Source organism: Spea bombifrons, chromosome 1 (genome assembly GCF_027358695.1).
Source record: "Spea bombifrons isolate aSpeBom1 chromosome 1, aSpeBom1.2.pri, whole genome shotgun sequence".
NCBI lineage: Eukaryota > Metazoa > Chordata > Amphibia > Anura > Pelobatidae > Spea > Spea bombifrons.
In genome coordinates, this window is record NC_071087.1 from 141,285,790 (window position 1) to 141,308,249 (window position 22,460).

The 22,460-nt window shown below is 35.8% G+C and overlaps 1 protein-coding gene across 1 annotated transcript in view; it reads right to left on the reverse strand.

The window, feature by feature from the left end:
* Positions 1–7,062: 7,062 nt before the first annotated feature.
* VCAN (versican) overlaps positions 7,063–22,460 on the reverse strand; it is a 59,881-nt gene continuing 44,483 nt past the window's right edge. Inside the window, exons 8-13 of the mRNA XM_053475161.1 lie at positions 21,849–21,962; positions 19,491–19,649; positions 19,321–19,403; positions 10,514–10,658; positions 9,819–10,001; positions 7,063–9,354 (exon numbers count right to left, since the gene is read on the reverse strand). Of these exons, the coding sequence (XP_053331136.1) occupies positions 9,233–9,354; positions 9,819–10,001; positions 10,514–10,658; positions 19,321–19,403; positions 19,491–19,649; positions 21,849–21,962 (806 nt within the window). The 3' untranslated portion in view covers positions 7,063–9,232. The remainder of the gene's footprint in view (positions 9,355–9,818; positions 10,002–10,513; positions 10,659–19,320; positions 19,404–19,490; positions 19,650–21,848; positions 21,963–22,460) is intronic.

Here is a 22,460-nt window from a genome sequence, read left to right on the forward strand (position 1 = left end):
ACTAGTAAATATTAATTCATGTAAACAATATTTTCATATTTAATAAAAGCTATTATTGAGAAAAATATATATTTTTTATTTCCTTTTATTTGCCAACCTGCCCCCCCAGTTATGCACATCTGCCCCCACGGTTGCCACTCTGCCCCCAGAAATGCCTTATACCCCCTATTTGCCACTCTGCCCCATGATGGCATTTCTGGAGGTGTGTGTGCTAACAACCTCCCTATGCCATGCTACCACCCCCACTCCCCTTACACATCCATGCTATCACACACACACTCATTCACAAACATTTAAATACTCATTCATTCCATTAATCACACATACTTCACACATTAATCACAAAAACCCTCCCCCACCCCCTTACCTGAACTGCAGATCTCTCACTCCAAGACTTCTGCAGGGGTCCAGCTGTGCGAGCAACTTCTCTGGCCCCGCCCCCAGAGGAAGGAGGGGGAAGGCAGAGTTATGTGACACTCTTCTAGCTTCCTGTTCTCCTGCTGCTCGCGACCAAAGCCCGGTAAGCAGCACGGCCCCAGCAGACATTTTGAGGTCTGATTAGAAGACGACCTTGATTATAAGACGAGGGGTATTTTTCAGAGCATTTGCTCTGAAAAAAACCTCGTCTTATAATCGAGCAAATACGGTAATCCACCCCACTGAAGAGAAAATTTAGGTGGGAAATTAAAATAAATAACCAAAAATGTAAGTGTGTCCATAAAGCCTATATTTATGAAATGACGAATGAATATCAGGGTAAAATGAAGTTTTGTTTACTTTTAGGCAATACAGAATCATATTAATATATCTGCCATTATTCTCTTTATGAGAATTATCATTATGATGCTCCCTTGATCTCTTACTCTTAATTTCTTCTGATTCTAAACTTTAAATATCTGATTTTCATAAAGTTTTATGGCTTATTTTACTATATCATAAAAATTTCTTACCCACTTTTCTCTCACAGTAGTAGATGAATTATAATAAAATAGTGACATATTAAAGACGTTTGTCTTCAGGCTTTAAGTGTTTAAAGCAGGGACCAAAGTAGTATTTAATGCTATTTTAGATGAACAGATTTTTTTCAAAGTTGCTAAGCAAAATATGAGTTTATGATGGGTATTTCAAAACGGAGAGGTGGGTAACTTCTGAATCTCTGGCATCCATTAATCTAAGGCAACCTAAAAGCAGTAGACTGCATGAAGGGTGAAACATTGAAACACAGAATTTGACAACAGAATAGGGCCACACTGGCCTACCAGGAAACTGGGAAATTTCCAGGTGGGCTCGCCGATCCTCACGTTGGCGGAGCAGCACTGTGGCTGTGCTCAGGTCTATGCGGCCCAACGGTCACCTAATGTTAGTGATGCAGGCCCCAGTGGTGTAAAACAGGTAGACTGTTTGGGGGCAAAGATGTCAAAGGCAGGCTGTTTGAAGTAAAGATGCACAGGCAGGCTTTTTGGGGTAAATATGCCACAGACAGGCTGTTTGGGGCAAAAACGGCACGGCTGGCTGTTTGGGGCAAAGGTAGCATAGACAAGCTGTTTGGGGACAAAGATGGCACAGACAACCTGCTTAGGGGAAGAGATGGCATAAACATGCTGTTTGGAGAAGGTACTATTGTGGAACATGTTGCTTGTGAAGTCTGTTACCCAGATACTTCATTGGGCCTTTTAAACATTTTGGTTCCTAGGATTTCCATAGTAATGTGGTATTCTGTTTTCATTAAGGAACAATTTATTATAATTTTTCAAATAATTATTTATAGCTATTTGGATGGCAAATAGTGTGAAGGGGTGTTGCTTGTGGGCACAAGAGCTCAGCCACACAAAAAAATATATGGGGCTGGTGTCCAAATATTTCCAGGGCTGCTTTTCATTCCCAGTCTGGCCCTGGAAAAGAAACATTCTGGTCATTTTCCTGATGCAAGACTCGTAATCAATCCTTGATCTTGTCATAGATTCAGGATAGCTTTATCCCTATCCTATCCATGCTTAAATTCTCTTTTAGAGTTTCAGGCAAACTATGACTATATACTGTGTACACGTGTGGCTTCTATGCATAGAATTGTTTTTAAATTGGTTAGCATTTTGTTTTCACACGTTTCCAAGTTTTACTTGTTGCCCTTGCACTTTACAAATATCGACAACCTCTGTGGTCAAAGTTATTGCACGAGTTTTAGTTCAGATCATACCACTTTATTTTCATTTCAAATACATTTCAAAGAAAAGCCTGTTACATGATTTGACATTAGATTGACTCATAATCCAAAACAAAGAAAGAAAGCAGTAGAGCACACGGTATGGCACTTGAAGGCACAAGAAATAGTGACTTGAGGCCAGCAAATAATAAAAGATTTATTGATTTTCTGTAAAAACTTCTGACAGCCCGAAGACACAGGAAGCCACCTAATATACACCAAATATAGTCCTAGGCATTACTCTAACTCCAACACAGAATCATTCAAGTTCGTCCCTCTGAGGTATAAGGATTGTTTTCATGTGTATTGTGTACTTTTGGAAGGTCTTCTTGTCCTGTTACGCCAATGTGAAATTAGAGCCTGAGGCCTAAACTTTAATGATTACAGTTTGGCATAAATATATAGCTTTTTCCAACATGTAATAGTTTTTATCCCCTTTTGCTTCTTTAAAATGTGAGGGTTTTCAGCAACATATTTACTATCCTCTTCTTTACCTCCTTTTTTATACTTATTAATGTATTAATTTGACCCCTATTTCTGGCATGGTGGGCCTCACAATCCAGAAAAGTTCTAGTATCCAGTAGAATAATTAGTCAGCCTTCCCAAATAAGTCAATATGTCGAAGCGATTTAAGAAAAATACATACAAATGGTTACCTGGACATATAAAATGTAGCTGCTCGGTTTGTGTTAATAAATGCTTAAGGCATAGCCCTTATTAGTGCACAAGTATTATTGTGAAATAAACACATTATAAAATAGCAATAGCCCGTGTCATGACTTTCCCCTTGTCTTACCCTCTTCAGGTGCTGAACATCAACTGGTAGATGATGGCCTGATGACTCATCCAACTATAAAACCATGTGATTAGTAGAAATGCCACTGTTGCCCTACATTTGGCTTGCATTTGTAGGAACTCCCTGTCACCTCTTCCATTACCCAGGAGCACACACTACAGAGGTTCTTTGCTGAAATGCTTAGCAAGATGTTGAGCCCAAACATAAGAGAATAGGGACTTTCATGATCCTACAGTGTGGAGGCTCAGGTATAGGCAAGTATAAATAGGTACAGCACAGTAATAATAGCTGGGTACCTGTGTAGATAAAACTGCAGGATGATCCCCTGAGCAGGTAATACAGGGTGCTTGGCAGCCTGTCTCAACGGCTGGAGTATTAATTAACCCTAGGTGCAATACATGTTTGAAATAAACTACCCAGTGTCTGCAGCATGCAAACTGTGTCTCTACTGGGAGAAGAAGAGAGCAGATCAAACCACTCTGCGGATATGTAGATTTAAAAAAAAAAATTCCCTAAAATTTTTCCACAGTACTGTCTATAGGAAGTACAGTATACATATAAAATATTTTACACGACAAACACACCCTTTGTCAGCAGACAAAAATCATATTAAGCCTTTGAAATGTACATTTCCGTATATGTTTTGTGTGACTTCAACAATCTTAAAAACGATTTTCTTCTGTCATATATTTTTGTTGTGTCATCTGCAAAATAATTTTAAAAGCAAAGGCTGGCTCATCATTTCTATGAGATATAAAATGAAAATGACATGTCTTTTACAAAGAAACATGAAGCAAATTCTTCAGTTTCAGGCTTTTTTTAATTGATTGTCAGAAGTACTGACAGAAGTTCTGACTACAAATACTCTTCATTTGTTGTAGAATTTTAACAGAATACCATAGTGCTTGTTAGAGATAGCTATGGGCCTGAAATAATTCAGTGACAGTATTTTTTTCTATTTTTTTCGCCAGTTAAAATAAATGAGGCACTCACCTGAAAGTTTTATGCTTTTATAATGCCTGCATTAATTTAAATATTCATACAATTTAGTACTATCAACATGTAATGTCATACTTGTATCCAGGGCCGGCCCTACCATGGAGCAGAGTGGGGCAATTGCTCCAGGTGGCACTTTGCCGCCCCAAGCCCTTTTTTTTAAAGCAGAAGAGAGAGAGGGCGCCGAGTGGTTTTCGGTTACCAAGTTGTCAGTACCCGCTCGGCGCCCTCTCTCTCCTCTGCGAGCCCTCTAGCTCTGTCTCGGTGTCGGCTTGTAATGCTGAGCGCCGGAAGATTACGTCATTTCCGGCGCTCATCATTACAAGCTGGCACCGAGACCGAGCAGGGAGACTCGCCGCAGTACTGCTGAAACGTAAGTACAAAGGGGGGGTAGATAATAGGGGGGGAGAGGAAAGGTAGATAATGGGGGTGCGGCAGAGGAAGAGTAGATAATGGGGGGGCATTTTAAACTTCGCCCCAGGCGGCATTATGTCTTGGGCCGGCCCTGCTTGTATCCGACCCAGCCATTGAAAATGTGTTATATGTTATATGGTAACATATGCGGACTGTGCCAGGAAGATGCAGACTGCTAGCTGTAGTATCAGTCAGATATAATCACTCCATCTAGCGACAAAGCAATTGCATCATTCTGAAAGAGCCTTGGATCTCAAGGCTATCAATGCCTGGTGTTGTGCAACTTGACGATTTCTTCCTGCAAACCAGTCTTCATGAGGCAAAATACCGGTATTATATGATTAGAAAATGTTTCTAGGATATGTTTGGGTACCAGTGCTGAGTTATGATGATTGTAAATTACTGTGAATCCAATGTGCCTTAACCTGTTCTGGTGTTATAACACCTATTTCAACCTTTGTTAAGGAGGAGGAAGCATGCATACCCAACTGGAGAGATTTCACAATAAGATAAATGTAATCCAGCTGAGCTTTCCAGCTTCTCTACAAGAAAAAGGACCCATAAATTCTACAGTTTTCTAAAATTGTGGGGAGTAGAATGGAACTAAACAGTGTATACACAGAAACATGATTTTCTTCAATCCTTGGTGATCTACATTTTTCAGGTTTGTTCAACTGTTATATATTTATTTTAACCTTTCTGGGCTCATTGTCATGAAATCTTTGCTGTAAAGTTTGATTTAACTTGTTATCCCTTGTTGTCCATCTTGCATCATGTTTTCTTATGGATCAGCTTGTTTACTGTATTTCTATATGATCTCTAGAAATATAGAAACATAGGAGAACCATTTGGTCTGTCTATTCTGCCCCTTTTTTATGTAGAGACTCAGACCTTAATCAGTCCTTGGCCTTGTCTTGTGTTCAGGGTAGCTTTATGCCTATCACATTCATGTTTTAATTCCTTCACTGTATTGGCATCATTTAATCTACCAATGTCTTGGTAAAGTAAAACTTCTTTACACTCCATTTTTATGTTCCCCTTTCACTTTGTGTTGAATCCACCCAAGCGAATAGCTGCAAAAAGGGCTTGTTTAAATTGTTTTTCCAATTTGTTGACATGTTTCTGCCCATCAGTTTCTAATATATGTCTTTGTTCTAATTGTCAACCTGGTTTGGTGGCAAGCAGTAATTATAATGTATAATGTATAATGTAAAAAAATGGATTGAAGATAAATAAGGGGAGAGATAGGAAGAAAGGGGAGAGACAATGAGGAAAGGAGGGGCCAAAGAAAATGTGGAGAGATAAAAGGGAAAGAGGTGATGTAGAGAGAAAAACGATAAAGATAAAAGGAGGCGGAATAAAAAGTAAAAGGGGGACCGATTAAGAAAAAATTAGGAGAGATAAACAGAAAGGAGAGGGAAGATAGACAGGCAAGATGGGGGAAAGGGTGAGGTAAAGATAAAGAGGAGGAGAAAGAAGGACAAAAGGGAGACAGAGAGAAAGAGGGGAGATAAAGAGAAAGGATAGAATATTAAGAGAACAAATAGGTTAAAATGAAAGGAGAGAGAGAAGGATAAAGAGAGAAATGGGAGAAAGTCCAAGAGAAGGGAATAAATACAGCATAGAGAAAGGAGAGACATAGAAGGAAAAAGGGAGAGATAGAAAGGAGAAATAAACAGAAAGAGTATGAGAGATAACGGAGAGAGAGATTAAGAAAAGGAAGAAATAAAGGTAAAGGGAGGGGAATGAGAATGAGAGATGGGCAGAAAGGAGATAGATAATGAGACAAGGGGATTTATAAGAAAGGGGAGAGAGTGTGTTTGTGTTTTGAAAGTGTTTATATATCAGGGCAAATATGTCCAAAGGCAAGCAAGTGTGTGTGGCTGTGAGGGCAAGTGTAAGTCAGAATGTTTGTGTGTAGGGGCAAGAGTAAATGTGCCTGGTAGGACAACCGATAATTGTGGCCTTCAAAGGCTGGAGTTACCTTCTGCCATCTGCATAAAAGTCATTTTCATGTTGATGATTCACAGATAAAAGGAACAAGGCCATTGCTCAGTTCTGGAGTTAAGTGCAGGGGGCACTGCCATAAGAAAGGCCTTGGAGAGCACCTGATATAAATATACTGTACACAATACCTTTGCCATTATATAATTGACCTGTTATTTTTGGTTGAACTCTAAGTTTTGATCTACTCCTGCACTATACCTCCTTGCATTAATGTCTCACATACCATAACTTGAATATCTGCTTTGTGCTACTTTGCATCCTAAACAGTAATTTGGGTCTTAAGCTTGGGTTTGCCCTGGATGTAAGTAACGTATGATTGGAATAAAATGGTGTACGCAGTAACTCTAATATGTACGTCTCACAAAAGGTTCATGGCTGGAACAGATATGAAGTTGTTGAGTAACCGGACCTGGTGAAGCGTCAAACCCTATGAAAAAGCCCCCTTTAATGCTGAAGACAGATATTCATAAAAACCTTCTGATATCTATGGCCTGCCATTTAATTACGTTTCTGATATCTAAACAGGCTCAGAGAACCTGCATGAGACATGTACATTTAAGTGTTTATTGATTTTCTCTCTAATTACACATTATTCTACTTAGAAAATAATTGCAAAATAAAAATGAATAAATAAAAACACTATAAACCATTGACTAGCAAACAAAACAAAGTTTCTTTGGTGAAACGGAAGCAGATATAAAAAGTTACAAAGGTTTAGGCTTTCATTCACAAATACCCAAAGGTTCACATTATATACTATACAAGTTATAATATAAATACAGAAAAAAAGTATTATGTGCACTGTAATAGTGGAAAAAGCATACAGGTCAACACTGTGGTGCATTGCTGTCAAGTACAAAAGAGGATTCCACAAGGTGCAGCAGCTAACGGAATGCATCAATCACACGATTAGGACGGATTGTTTAGAAGCCATAACTGTTTGACTTTATGGAATGGCTAGAAATGATTTATTTCAGTAGGCTACTTGCAATAAATACATGTTTCTGTTTGTCGAAGGTAACCGGAGCTCTGATAATGTGAAAATAATACATTAAATATATTTCTTTTTTTTTTAGTTTACATAAACATGTTATTCATAGGATACCTTCTTTTGGGGTTTCTTTCATTTGGGGAAGAGTTTGTAAGGAAAAATAAGTGTGCTTGGCTTATGGAACTTTTGTCATTAATCTAATTTTTGGTTCAAATAAAAACAAGAAGAGGAAATCAGTGGATAAAAAGGTGCTTATACATTTGCCAGAATTTGAGAGCAAAGGTAAATCTAGCTCATTCAGGTGGACTTTGAATTTCAGTTTTAAGCCCTAGTACACGAGGTAGAAGCAAAATGTTTAGAAGAGGCCTAAGTGGAAATGATCATATTTCCACTTCTTTTTTTTCAGTTTGTGCTTGTCTGAAAGCTATGGGGGGGAAATATCTACTATTATTACTTTTAGATTTCGTGGCCTTTTTGTTGCACTTCTGAAATAGACACTATACACCACCTTGTCATAAACAAGAGCTGATATGTTGATACCCAATGCGTGGCAACTATACATCCAATAAGTTAAATCAGTATGGCTTTTTAAATTTATTTGAGTATGCTTCACAGCTGCCGCATTTATCAATAAACATTCAATATTTTATTAAAAAAAGACCTAAAAATGATTATATGTACAAAATTATTTACCGCTTTTTTTTTTTTTATTACTTTTAGTTTTACAAAAAACTTTAAAATGCACCTGTAAGATACAACAGTTAGTGTTTTCAAAGACACTCAAAGGTCCCCAATTAGTTAAAAAAAAAAATTGCGATCTTATCAGGTGCAAATAACTTGACACAAAATCAAAGCCGACTCAGTTTTATGAATTTTTGTTGCATCTATTCAAGCAGCAGTCATGACTTCATTTAAACCTTAACATCAAAAAAATGATGTATTTTTTTTACATAATCTGATGCAAACATAGGTGCATCTGTGTCAGATCTGAGCTTGCATCAACAACCATTACAAATAAGTCCATTAATGAGCTAATAATTTAACTTTTTCGGCGTCAAAGGAGTAAACACTCTCTGGCACCAAAAAGTTTCCTATAAAAAAAAAATGACTGTTCCATTCTTCAGAATAGTGAGTTTTTTGTTAAGTGGTCATGGATGAACAGGAGAGTTATTCCTTCATTGCAGTCAACAAAGAGGCTTACTTTCAATGAACGCCCAATTATTATGTTCTACAATAAAACCGCTATTTAAATATTTGGCACACATATTTTTATGATGCACCTTTGAAAAATGTCTCTTTTCCTAATTGTTTTGTTTGATTTCCCGCCTCAGTAAACTAAAATCAGTTTTAACGAATGGTTTGACATTTCTGGTATCTAGCAATTATTAAATATGCCTGACTTTAGTTTGACTATTTCATTTTATATACAGGATTAGAAAACATATTTAAATCATCTTATTTACAAATGTCATCGGTGCTACTGGTTAGCAGTTTAAATAATAAAGTAAGCTTGTATTAATACAATAGAATGATTTGCATTGGTGACATATGCAAACTAAAATGTCTAATAGGCTGGAAATTATTATTTAGGCCTACATCTAGTTTAGTTCCCTAAAAACGACCAACATTTTAGTTCAAATTGTTCTTCAAATTGTTTTGTCATTTTTTGTTGCTTTTTTTGTATTTTTTTTTTTTTTTTTTACATGCCATTGCCCTAAAAAAAAGTCCAAGACCAGACAAACAACATCTTGTATCAAAGGCACTGTAATTAAGGACTTTGGCAGCTAAAGTGTCCGATGGTGGTTCTATGAGAGCACATTCAGCGTGGTTAGTTCTGCCAGGTCCTGCTCCAGCGATGGTAATGCTTTGGAGAATTTTGAGAAGTCCTCATCTCAGGTGGAGAAAATTTGTAGTAATATTTCTTGGAATAAGTCCTTTGGTATAAGGAAGCTGCAAATGATGAAAAATCAGGAAAAAATTTGAATAAATGAGCACATTCAATAAGTAATATCCGTAATAATTCCATGTATAATTAAAAAAAAACAGTAAAGAGAAAAATGATAGCGGGGTAAATAATGAACCAAATGTTTAATTAAGTAAGTTAGCAAAAAAAACTATTTTATTCTACTGTACAAAAGCTTAAGCTTCATTGGATGTCATTTTTCATTACTTTGTATGAAAAAAGCTAAACAAACCACAGTTGCTTCCATACTTAGTTTAAGTTGACTGTGTTCCGTAAAACAGTATGTATTTTGAGACACATATAACACAATTGCTGTCAGTCAGTCTTATTGCATGATGTTATTTCATGAGCTCACAGAACATTGAGAATGAAATATGTCATCAGATTAGACTAATGTGGAGAGGTGCAGTTACAGGAGGTTTTTGTGTGGTTTTGCTAATGATGTACTTACGTTGCATACAGGTAACCTTGGGTAGATCCCACCGTCCGTCACCTCTGCATCGAATAGTTGGCATATGACGTTGAACAAAGCCATCTTTGCAGTGATATCTGATCATGGAATTTATCTCATATCGGGGTTTCATTTTTCCAAATGTCTTTGCATTTTCTACCACAGGTGGCTGCCCACAAGCAACTAAAACACAATAAGCAACAAAAGGAATATTGTTAAGGTAATGTGACTTGTATTTGGATGACGAAATACATCCAAACAGTATATTGTATAGAAATAATCATATATAATGTGGTTATTAAGGAAATTATTCATTGATAAATTTAGTCTTCTCGGTTAATCTCCCTATATAAAGGTTTTTAATAATCAGATAAATGAGAATGCAGGTTTCTTATAACTTAAAAAATATTTTTTGCTTGCAAATGCTGATTATTATTTTTTTTTATCATTTTCTCCTCTAAAAGTTTATTCTGTTTACTAGCTACCACTCTTATTTTAATATTCTTGTATAGAAAAATACTTAAACATTAAACAGATAATATCATCAAGCTATCTGCTAGCGTATTTCTGTCTCGTAACTTGTCAAAGAGAGGAAGATATTAATTATAAACATTCTTATTTCTCATAAATCTTTCCCTATTGTACAAAGAGTATCTTTTTCCAAAGACTGGAACATATGAGAGGAATAGCTGTACCTGTTCCTTTCTTGCAGGTGTATGTAAGGTGATAATTGCAGGGTACATCATTCCACTGTCCATTTTCGTGCCAAATAATGACTACGCAGTCTTCTCCAGCAGAAAAGAAACTGTCCGGCTGGTTTGGTCTCCAGTTTTCATATTGCTGCAGAATAAAAGAAGACAATTGTGGTTCATATTTCTTATATTTTTTTCATTCATGTGTTTTAAAATCTTGCAATAAAGGAATGACTTATAACCACATTTGCATCAAATATTTATTTATTTATTTACATCTAATAAATTGCTATCTTGTTTAGCCTTCCTATTCTGTTTCAGTAACTTCTTACCACTGCTACCTACTCTTTTTTTCAGTATTCCTCTTCCTACCATCGCCATTTTTCTCCCAAGTGTATATCCCTATAAATCATTTGGTTTAGACCCTGTTGCTATACTTTGATGCCAGTGACAGAATAGGTGATTCTTTATAAAATATATGTATATAATTTGATGTTGTAGTATTCCAGAGAAGTATTCATATGTATGGAAAAATAAAGACTTTTTAAAAACTATGATACAGTTGTGCAATATGCAAATTAGAGAATGTAAGGTGGTATTTGTAAAATAATGTGTTTAAATAAACAACTGTTATGTTCATTCTTATTACATGTTTTATTCATGTAGAAATGTACTCTAGACCAGTCGGTGACTGTATTGAAATGTAAATGTTATCATGTATGTTGATAGTGGTTATGTCTGTAGTTAAGCAAAAATCTTCTACAGGCTCCCTATAGCTTTTCTTTTATTTGAGAGTCTTCATTTATTTGTTTTTACTATTTATGGTCATAGATTAGAGATTTTGTTTTGCTTAGAATGTTTGTCTCCATGAGTGGCATTCTATTACATCACCAAACACCTTTATCTTAGCTTTAGTGCTTTGGTTTTTCTCAAGGTTAAAGCCAAAAGCCTTTAACACACACACACAAAAAAATGGAGTTGTATTTTTATCTTCCATTAGCACCTTGGCAGCCTTCCCAATAAAATATTTTATCATGATTTCAAAGAAAAGCAATGCAAATATAGGATTTTTCACAGTTTCATGCTTTAGTGGACAGACTCGTATTAGCAATTCAAGTTTCATATATGTATAATATTTTATGCTCCACAAAATCTTTAATATAAAAATAAATTATGATGGCTTGAAAACAGATTTTTTTTCAACATGCTTATTGCCTGTCTGCTGGCAAGCACAATAATGAACTGATTCCTTACGGAATTGTGACCAATTAGATAAAACGGCTCCAACCTAATTTGGTTCAAGTTTTCCAAAACTGTTGTGTTAATATGCACAATGTTAGTGAGTTTATTTCTGTGCAAGGGTTATTTTTACATGGTCATTATATGACATTAATTACCCAGGATCTTTTACAGAACAGACCGTTCAACGTCAAATTATAGTCTAAGAAGTAATTTCAATTTGTACCCTATAAGAAATTTTTTTGTGTTTTTTTTCCCATGATAAAAACACATGTCTTATATTCAGAATACTGCTAAATACTTAGTCAATGTTTAATATTTAAGAAATATCTTAAATATATCAGACTGGACAAAGTCTCAGTGGAAACAGCGTGATGTAAGTCTACTGAAATACTTCTGATGCAGCATTTTTATTTTTATGGGTCAAGCTATTTCAACTTTTTAAATGTCAGCTGACAAGCCTATTTCATCAAACAGTTCAAAAATGTAATATTGAACTGTTTCTGTTCTTTTATCTGAAGCGTATGCAATATTATGTAGCATTCTTTGCATTTATTGTTAGAGATGAGATGTCAGGTTGATGAAAGGATCGATTGAATACTGGGAGATTTCCAAGAACTATGAGGCTTGGTCATAATTGTCCTTGAAAGTACTTTATAATACTGCAGATTAAAAGACACAAAGCCTAAGCAATAGAAAGTATGTATCAGCATAAAAGAAGAAACAAAACTGAAATGAAAATCTTAACCTTAACAAATGTAGCCATAATTACCTTCATACCTCTAGGACAGGGGTGTCCAACCTGTGGCCCTCCAGCTGCTGCAGGACTACATCTCCCATACTCCTCCGCCAGCCCCTTAGCTGAAAGAGCATTATGGGAGATGTAGTCCTGCAGCAGCTGGAGGGCCGCAGGTTGGACACCCCTGCTCTTGGAGACCTTGTGCAATTTAAAAAATATAAGCAGTCTTAAATTTCTTGAAGCCAACAGCTGATGCACAGAAACGCAATAACACTCCATGGGGTCTTAGAAAAGGTACGAAGGCTGGGCCCAATAGCTTTAAATGTGGGACTATTTATCTTTTAGTTTCTGCTTGATGGGTTGGAGTGGAGTGACAACAGAACTCTAACTTAAAAGAACCTGCTAGAGTGATCTGTTCAGGCCCTTAACAATAGTGTCAACCTTCAGACAACCATTAAGAAATATCTACATGACCAGGCCTCACCAAAGCATGATTTTTGACCACAGCTGTGGACTAGCATCACTGTACATGTAGGTCGACCCCCGGTGAGCTATGCTGTTCTTTGTCCGGTTACATGTATTTCATGTATATTTTGTGATAACATTACCAATAAATACTGAACGATTATTAACCTTCTTCTATATAAGGATGCAAGTGTTGTTACAACAGTATACATTTAGTAAAGAGGATACCTTTATTGGCTAACTGAATCATAATCGATAGCGAGCATTCAAGACTATCTAGGTCTCTTCTCCAGGCAAATTGTCAGAAGAAGACACCCAGACAGCCTTGAAAGCTTCATTGTACTTTAGTTAGCCAATAAAGGTTCCATCTTTATGAATTTTGCCCTCTCTCATTTAAGGCTAACAGGGAACAACTCTAACTGTATACATAAAAGACAAACTGGTACAGAAAACAGGTATGGACTGGCATCTTTCAGACTGGGAAGTAACAATCCCTAAATATTTTGCGATTAAAGAGGACCCATTGTTGCTGTAAGGAATTAAGAAAGTTATAGCAACAAAGGTGACAAATACCTTCCCCTATGTCCTTTGTCTGATAGAATTGTGCAATGTTTTTTTGTCCAAAGGGAATTAAGTTCCACCAGGTTCCCCCAGGTGTATGTGACCCCTTCTTTTTTAGGACGCCTGATAATATCTTACTTTACTTTCAATTGGCACGCATGTGGAACATTAATAATGCCAAGTAATTACACGAGACATTAAACTATACTTTATTTCCAAAGATAAGAAAATAATCATGTATTCTCATGTACTTTGGAAAGAAAAACATACAATATATTCCAAGGCATCTACAAATAAAAACCATAGGTATCTTTTTTAAGTGTGTCATGGTTTTAAGTGTGATGGTTTAAAGAGATGTGCATTTAAATATCACATTTATATTAAAGCTAATACTACTGGTATTTTTATTGTTAAACAGGCATTCATTTTAAAACAGGGAAACTAGATTCTAAAGGGGGCCTTTAATCACACATCCTTTCCTTATCGTCCTAAGGTTTATACGCTACTGTATGCCTAATCACTTAAATAGTGTGATGTTCTTTTGATGATTTCCTTTTTCACTAGACGAGCCAGACTAACCGTTTACATGAATGTACATCTTCAGTTCGCAATGTTATAGTTTGTATATGGTCTCAATTCTTTTAGGTCGCATTCCAGGTCTCTACTGCCACCTACAGTCTAAACTTAGTATATATGCAATTCTACCCAAACGGAATATTAATACATACAGTAAGATCAATACACATTCTACTGGGGAAAAAATGAGAAGGGGTGATACCTACGAATGTTAAATGTCTAGAAGACAAAAGCACCAAACGACTTATATTTCTACACCTTGCAAAATGATCACAGATGGGCACATTTTGCACCTCAGGTATTATAAATGATAAATTACATTATGGTATTGATGGCAGAAAGTCATAAGAGTTGCAGTCAGCAGGAACTGGTGTTACAGTTTGTGTCGCAGTCATTATGAGTATTTATGATGAAAGTTCTAGAGGATAATCTATCAATGCCAACATATATTGCAATATTTAGAAACTGTATTCTAGATGTTATTCGTTAAATAAAGGCCGATCCCAGTATTGTGGTACCTAGAACGCAGATAATTCACATCAGAGAATAAGGGAATAAACTTAAAGTATCACGATATGGAGATAAAAAGAGAGGTGTTTGGTTTTTTTAATTGTTCCTGGTGCATACTGCACTTCAGAGCTGTTCTTTTAAACAAAGCACATAGCCTTTTATATGCCTATAGTCTCAGGTGATTCTACAACCCTACAACACCATCTGCTGGGTACTTGAATATTCTTAACCACGCTTTAAATGCTTCTGTAACCATACATGGACACAGAAACTGACATATAGCTCATTCTCGTTAAAATTCTGTGCAAATCTAGTAAAATGCTTATGTGGGACATCACAAAGGACTAGATTACACCTTGACACATCCATCACTCATGTATTTCATTACATATATTAGATACTGTATTGAGATAAATTGCCATTATTTTCTTTCACATACGTTAACTAGATTTGACTTTAACATTACAACTTGAGTTTGGCACAAAGAACTGTACAAAAAACTGAAGAAGTAATAGCCAATGACAGCTAAGGCCAGACTGGGCTTTCCACTGTAAAGGTCTATTTGTATAGCCTGTATGCCACGGGTAAACGATCACTAATGAGTTGAATTCTCGGGTAGACACTTTGCATCCTTTTATGTATATGTAATCATTTATGCACTTTAATATAATAATGACAAACAACATGCTCTTTTTCTTTGTTTTGGTTATGAAATAATCTTAAAAACCCCAATTGTTTCCTAGAATCTATTAACCAATGTTACCATGGTTTTTATTTCTGGCACATACAAATGCCAGACTCTCAAAAATATAAATACGTTCTATGAATAATCTATAGAAATCTAAAATAGTTAATAAAGCTTAATATAGATACAACATTGGGTTGTGCAGACAGACATATTCTATATCAAATATATTTTCGAATGTTGTATTATTCTAGTGATTCCCGGTTATCGCATGTCCAAAACCCTTATGAATTTAGGGAAAGTTAACTTACTCCCGGTCATCTGTGCAACTTGCAAAAAATGCTTCATGTGCTTCAGTTTTTGGAAACTTGGCACATTTCCTTTTGTTGGTTGGCCTCTCAGATGTTTTACTGAATACCCATAGATGGAATTATTCATTTTGGGCTATTTGTGAGCCAACTATTCTCAGAGAATACACCATAATTCCACTGCAAGAAAGTTTCCATTGCATTTTTAATCTCAGGGTTCAGGGGGTGTTCTTGAGCCAGCATTCCATACATTAGTCTAATGTCATCAATGTCCATGACAAGGTAAGTGGAACCATTAGTGCATAAAGGGCAAGTATCAAAATGTCCACTATAATGCCTGATAATGCCTACCGCTGGCCATTACAGCTCTCTTTGAAGTAGTTAGAGCAACAGATGACAAACTAAATCCCTCTTAAATAAGCCAGCAGAAGCTTACATATATAATGGGCGCTAGAGAATACATGATGCTTCTTATCTGGGCTTCCATTTCTTTAGGACCATTCCAATATGCTCATGTGACCATTTGCAAAGCAAATGGGTTAATTTCCGGGTATTTTGAACAATCTTACATATCTTATTTTTGCTAGAAAGGTTATATAGGTGGGAAAGCACTTAGAATAAGGTGAATGCTTTTCTGACATTTAAGACACGGTAAGCAACAGTATTTACAACAACAAAAAAACGTAAAGTAAACAAAAATGTCCACTATAGTTATGGTAGCTTGTGGGGCTTTTTTTTTACGCTACACTGAATTCCTTGACTTTGGGATTTTGAGAGTTTTATAGAAATAGGACATCAATCATACTGGAGTTGAAATTAAAATGTCTTATAAAGCAACTATCTTTAATGGAGAGGGAATTTAAACAGAATTACTCATTTAAACACTGCAGGAATGTAAAGCAATAACATAACTAGAAATAATACTACATATAAATGATAGATGTTTTGAATATGTGTGCCTAATGATCTCAGACTAGACATTGTGTTTTAAGCAATGTCTTAAGCATGCCTCATTTTTGCCTAGCCATTAGTAAGAATGAATACTATATATATATATATCTATATATATATATTGGGTAAAATGGTATAGGAAAGTCTGAGTTTTTCTAACAATTAACGTAATACACTTTAAAATGTTAAAATGTTGCTTGTATTAAATATTGAATTATGTTTCTTATTGTAGTGGCTAAAACTGCAACAAAGACATTAATATGGTTTTTGTATTTGATACATTTATAGTAAACACTGAATAAAGTATTAATGTACAAACATGCATATATGTACAGAAGAAATATATCTGTACAAAGAATGATATATAATGTATTTATTGTTCACATAATGCAATTCTGCCACTTGGTGGCGATGTGTAATCAGTCCTGGACCTTTCTGCTTTTACTTAATACTTAAATATACATTCAAATTGACTTTATTCCAGACTTTTGAAATTGATATTAAACATAACAAAGCTGTTGCTGTAATTCGAATGGAAATACTGTTTATTAGGGCTTTGTTTGACCTTAATAATGCATTTCCGCATTTCCCATAATGATGGGTTTATTATATCTTCCGGTAAATAAAACAAAATAAATGAAACAATATTTGAATAATTTAGGAAATAAACATTCTCTTAATCCCTCAGCCAATGTAGCTGCCACTAAATTGAATTATGAAAAACATCCCTTGTACATATGAGCAATGAATAATACGCAATTGTTTCCCCCAATTATTTAATTATTGTAATTATATTATTTTAAAAAAAATCCTTTTGTAACATTGAATGTTTGTTGTAATTTAGCTTTGTTGCTTTTGTTGCCATATGCATAATAATAAATAATGATATATATATATATATATATATATATATACACACACACACAAGTAAAGAGAATTTTATTTCTAGTCCCTATTTTTTTCTCTGTTATCTCTGTATACTTTCACTCCTATGCTGAAAAAAGAGCTATTAATCAATTATTAATTATAATGAATTAAAGGTTTTGCTAAGCTCTGATCTCATCTTACAGTGAAGCTGTCCACACGCTTCCTTCCTATAAGCATTTGCAAAGCCATAGACAATGTAGTTAAAGACAATAACCAGTGCTCTGATATGGGGCTAATCTTGAGTTCAATGCTATATACAGTGCCAATTATCAACAGCTTTTTTCCAAAGAATATGAATAGCTTTCAATCAGACAGGGTGTGATCTATTAAACTGACATATCTTGCGTACATACTTAATGGCAAGAGATCATTTCTTTCTATGAAATTGCACATCCATCCACATTCCAACACAGAACAGAAGGTCTGTTTGCACAAAGCATGTATGCTGAAGTATATATATATATATATATATATATATATATATATATATATATGTCCTTGGATACAGTTACATGTGAGGCTTTGGGCAGGACAGAAGTATCTGTTGTATGGTGATGTTGAGAGCTGTAGCTAGGAAAATAATTAAACTGACATATTTCCAAACCTCAGCGGTGTCTTTCCCAAATATCTAGAATTTCGTTTCTAAGTGAGTCTGACAATGGCAAGCTGCCTGAGCTTATTACGAGTTCTAAACTCTAAACTGTGCCGTCCAATCCTTTGGAAGGGTGCAATGGATTTTGGCTGCCGGCATCGTGTATGCTGGCACTTTGCTGTTTGTATCCAAAGCTCTGTAAAAGTCTAGGATAATTACATAATCAGGATAAGCAATGTCGTTTGTTTACGGAAAAGTGGCACTTGGCTTCGCAGCACCTCTAACCCGCAGTACAGATTAAGTGATCTCACTGAAACTTTTATGGCGTTTCTCCTGAGGTTTTCCAGCTGGGATATTGTCTGTTTTACCAATATATGCTTATAAAACTATCCTGCCATACAGCAAGAGAACAAATCGATGGTCAGGCCAATAAGAAGCATTGGATTTCTGCCTTTTTGGAATTTCATTAGCAACATATATTTTTGGGTCATACCAACTGCATGGTAGGTAATTAAATTGCATCCAATTATTTTTAATGTACCAAATTTGGAAGCGTCCTGCGTCCTCGAGGGATGCAAGATGTCTACAGCATAAGATATAAGATAATACTCACTATAGAAGGAGGGAAGTTTACTTCAAAGGAGAAATGTTAGAACAAGAGGTTATAATTTAAACCAAGAGGGTGGTGCATGGGTGAAACACCCACTGAACAAAAGTGGTAGAAGCTAATACAGCCAGGGAAGTTAAACATACATTAGACTGAATGGTTTATGGCTATCCTTAATTCTAAGACCAAGGACTGATTATGGCCTGAGTCTTAATATTAGGAAAAATGGGCAGATTAGATGGACTGCATGGTTCTTATCTACCATCAAATTCTATATTTGATTTTATTTTAAAGATGTTCATTCGACGTATTAGAAAGTCAGAGGATCAAATGCTTAGATGTAACGTTAAAACATAGCAGCAGCACTTGTAGATATGATACATAGCCTTCCAGCTGAATGAATATATTCTTTTACACAACCAGCAAATTCTATATTTCTGTGTTTAAAACTGGGAAAAACAAAAAAAGCCAATATTCCATACATAAACGTGAACTTTGCCAATTAATTAACCAGGTACCTAACTATACAAAACTTGCCATGTACATCCACTACTACTAGAGTACTAGAATGTATTTATTGAAGCATGAACATGATCATTTTGAAATCGTGCGACATCTTATCTGAAAATGTATCCATAAAATGAACTTACCAGTGTACTTCCATCAGACCAGCGGAAATCTTGTTCAAACATCTTATCATTAAGTCCAATCCACTGATAATCATGACCCAATCCTTTTTTTTAAAAGAAAGCAGGAAGAATAGTGTAAGAAGAAGAAACCCGAAAGAAAGTTATTTTCAAGAAATGTGTCAACAACTTACGATTGACAAACGTCTGTTCGTCTTGTGACAGGATACTTGTCAGGTGTCCTCCCTGGACCCGGCATTCTCTCTCAGCAGCATCCCAGGACCGCCGATGGGCAAAGTACTTGTAGCAATGCCCTTGGAACTTGTGCCAGCCATAATCACAAACTTCAGCATCTACAACAATAACACATTCATAACGCGGGGGTTACAATGGATATTGGCAATAATAAAAGATTCATAAGCCTTCATTTTTTTATTTAAAGTAAAAAAGGTCAAACATGTATTCTACGTTCCAAACTATTGTTATTGGGGTATATTTCCATCACTCCATGAGGTCCACCTACCCACTCATCCCTTCTCTCAGTAAAACATAGCTGTGTGTTGTAACTCCCAACATAATATGTTTTCTAGTCGATCATACAGTCTAGGCTTGATTTGTAAAGCAAATGTAAATCGATTTTGTTTAATATGGAAAGTAGCCTGGTAAGTTACGCAATAATTTAGAAGTAGCAAAAAAATCCCTATTGTGGTCATTTAACCCAATCAGCAAAAATGCTGGTTAAGTTATGACCTTGTATTGGCCAGATATTATATATAATATATAGATATATATATAATATTTTATGTACAGAATGAATTACATTCACGTAGCGAGAACCCCCCACCAACGCACGCAGTTTTGCTTGGTGATGGTAGTCTCCTCACTTAGATGTGTGGAAGATCGGGTATAGCAGTCACAACTCCTACTACACATATGTTCTAATTCTGGAAACAGCTGTCACCTAGTTGGACTACTTCATGCTTCATGTCATCCATCACAACAGCCTGTCGAAAGCAGAGTACAACTGTCTTTTCTAGTGTTCAAATTAGCAGCGAGAAAAAACCTAAAAAAGGTACTTTTCAGAAGGAGAAGTGCCTTTAATTTATTTATATTTACTTTTTTCTTTGTAGATGATGAATGGCTTAAACCGTACCATTTTGCTAATGCGGCAGTTAAATAAGCAAGCGCAGCTCCGTTGTGGAAGCTTCTGCAGTATGGAAAGTTTTGCAAACACACAAAATAAAATCTGAAAAACCTTGTTATAAGCAACATTTCACGTCTTAATTAAAATGCTACGTAATCAAGTTTTGTTTTTTAATTTGCAACATATTTTGTAGTGGACATTTTAACTGCTATATCATAAATTAATTGATAATATGTAAAAACATATGAACAAACCTAGTGGTAGTTGAAGAAATTGGTCATAATAAGTATACAGAACAATACATTTTTAACGTATTAGCTCACGGCAGAGCTTTCTAGGTGTGAGAACATTTCAGAAAGTTACAGCACAGGCTGCTATATGTGAAATACAGATTTGACAAACTTAAAAAGTTATAAAAACTAATCTGAGCAGAAACCCACACCCATCCTGTGGTACGACGTGGTACATGTGCAGTCCCCTTGGCCGTTCTTTAAGTCCATTACATTTAAGACTGACGAGGCAAAATTTAGTCTCCTGCCAGACAAATGTGTCTACATTACTAATACGGTTTTATTTTGTCTGGCAGAATGGAAATTTGGCTGTGGATACTTTTTCCCCAGTTCCCAAACCACTGCAGAGCCCTCGGCTAAGGAAATAAAAATGAGATCCAGAAAAGAAGACCAAAACGTGTTACAGAGAGATAGGTAGGAAACTTTTTAACCACTTCAGGAAGCAAACCGCCACCTCAAAAAGGGCATATTGACGATTACTTAGTGCAGAGGTGACAAATGGCATTTTTTATGATATAAGATAGTAGGAAATGTGTGTGACCAAAAATCTATTGGGATGAATGCTTACAAAAACAACTTAGGTTTTGATTAGAATTATAACGTGATTTTCCAGTTATATTAATTTACTGTACATAGTGATAGGCCAATGACATCACTGGTTAGGTTCCCATATGAGATATGTTGAAATCCCAGTTTCAGGATGAGGTCAATACATTACAAAGAGTGTTTATTGTTGGATTATATATTATTGGGATAGAAAGTAAGATTAATCTGAAAAATGTGGTATGATTTTAGCTATTTTGGAATCTTAAAGGGCATTGGGAATGGTATGAAATCACAAAGAGACGAGACTAAAACTACATTGGGTCTGTATAGCACCACCCTGTGTTGCTCCTTATAGCCAACTGCATGACCCAAAATTTGTTTGAGTTTGAAAATCCCCCTAATATATAATATATATAGCATTTTTTATAACGACAACACATATATTATGTTTGATGAGACATCAATATAAAAATCTGGAGTTCCAGGGGTAATTTGCTTCGATGGTAAGTAAAGGAAACTATAATACAAGTTTGAGTGTTATTTGAATATATTGCCATATAGTTTGTCCATACCTTGCTCACAAAGTGATCCAGTGTAGCTGGGGAGACAGATACATTTGAAGCTGTTTATGCCATCCACACATGCTGCTCCATTTCTACAAGGATTTGCCTGGCATTCATCTATGTCTGTGTACAAAAAGAATTAATAACATAATAATTACTTTATTGAAATTCCAAACTAATTATGAGGGCTGTTTTAATCTAAAAAAAGGTCTTACGAAACGCATTAACATTCCCAGGAACTCCTGGGTTTCACTTCGAGTCTCCGGTTAAAGCTCTGCTTCCCCAGGTCTGGAGGCCACTTTCTCTTGGTAGGGGGAGCTCTGACTCCTCACCCACTAACCCTCCCCACTCTCAGGTGATTTAAGGCTATCATGATAACCATGCCCTCATGTTTAGTCACATTAACCCCTTCACCCACTCCCTCTCTCACTACGAGCTAAGTTAGGGCTCTCTGTGGCTAGCCTGCCTCCACGCAAAGCAAGCCATACAGTGTATAGCTGAAGAACTCAACCGTCATTCAACACCTGAAATGCAAGTATATTTATCTAATCAAATCTTTGTTTAGCATGAGTACGTGGTATTTTTAATGGACATGGGTCTCCGATTCTTGAAGTTATTGAG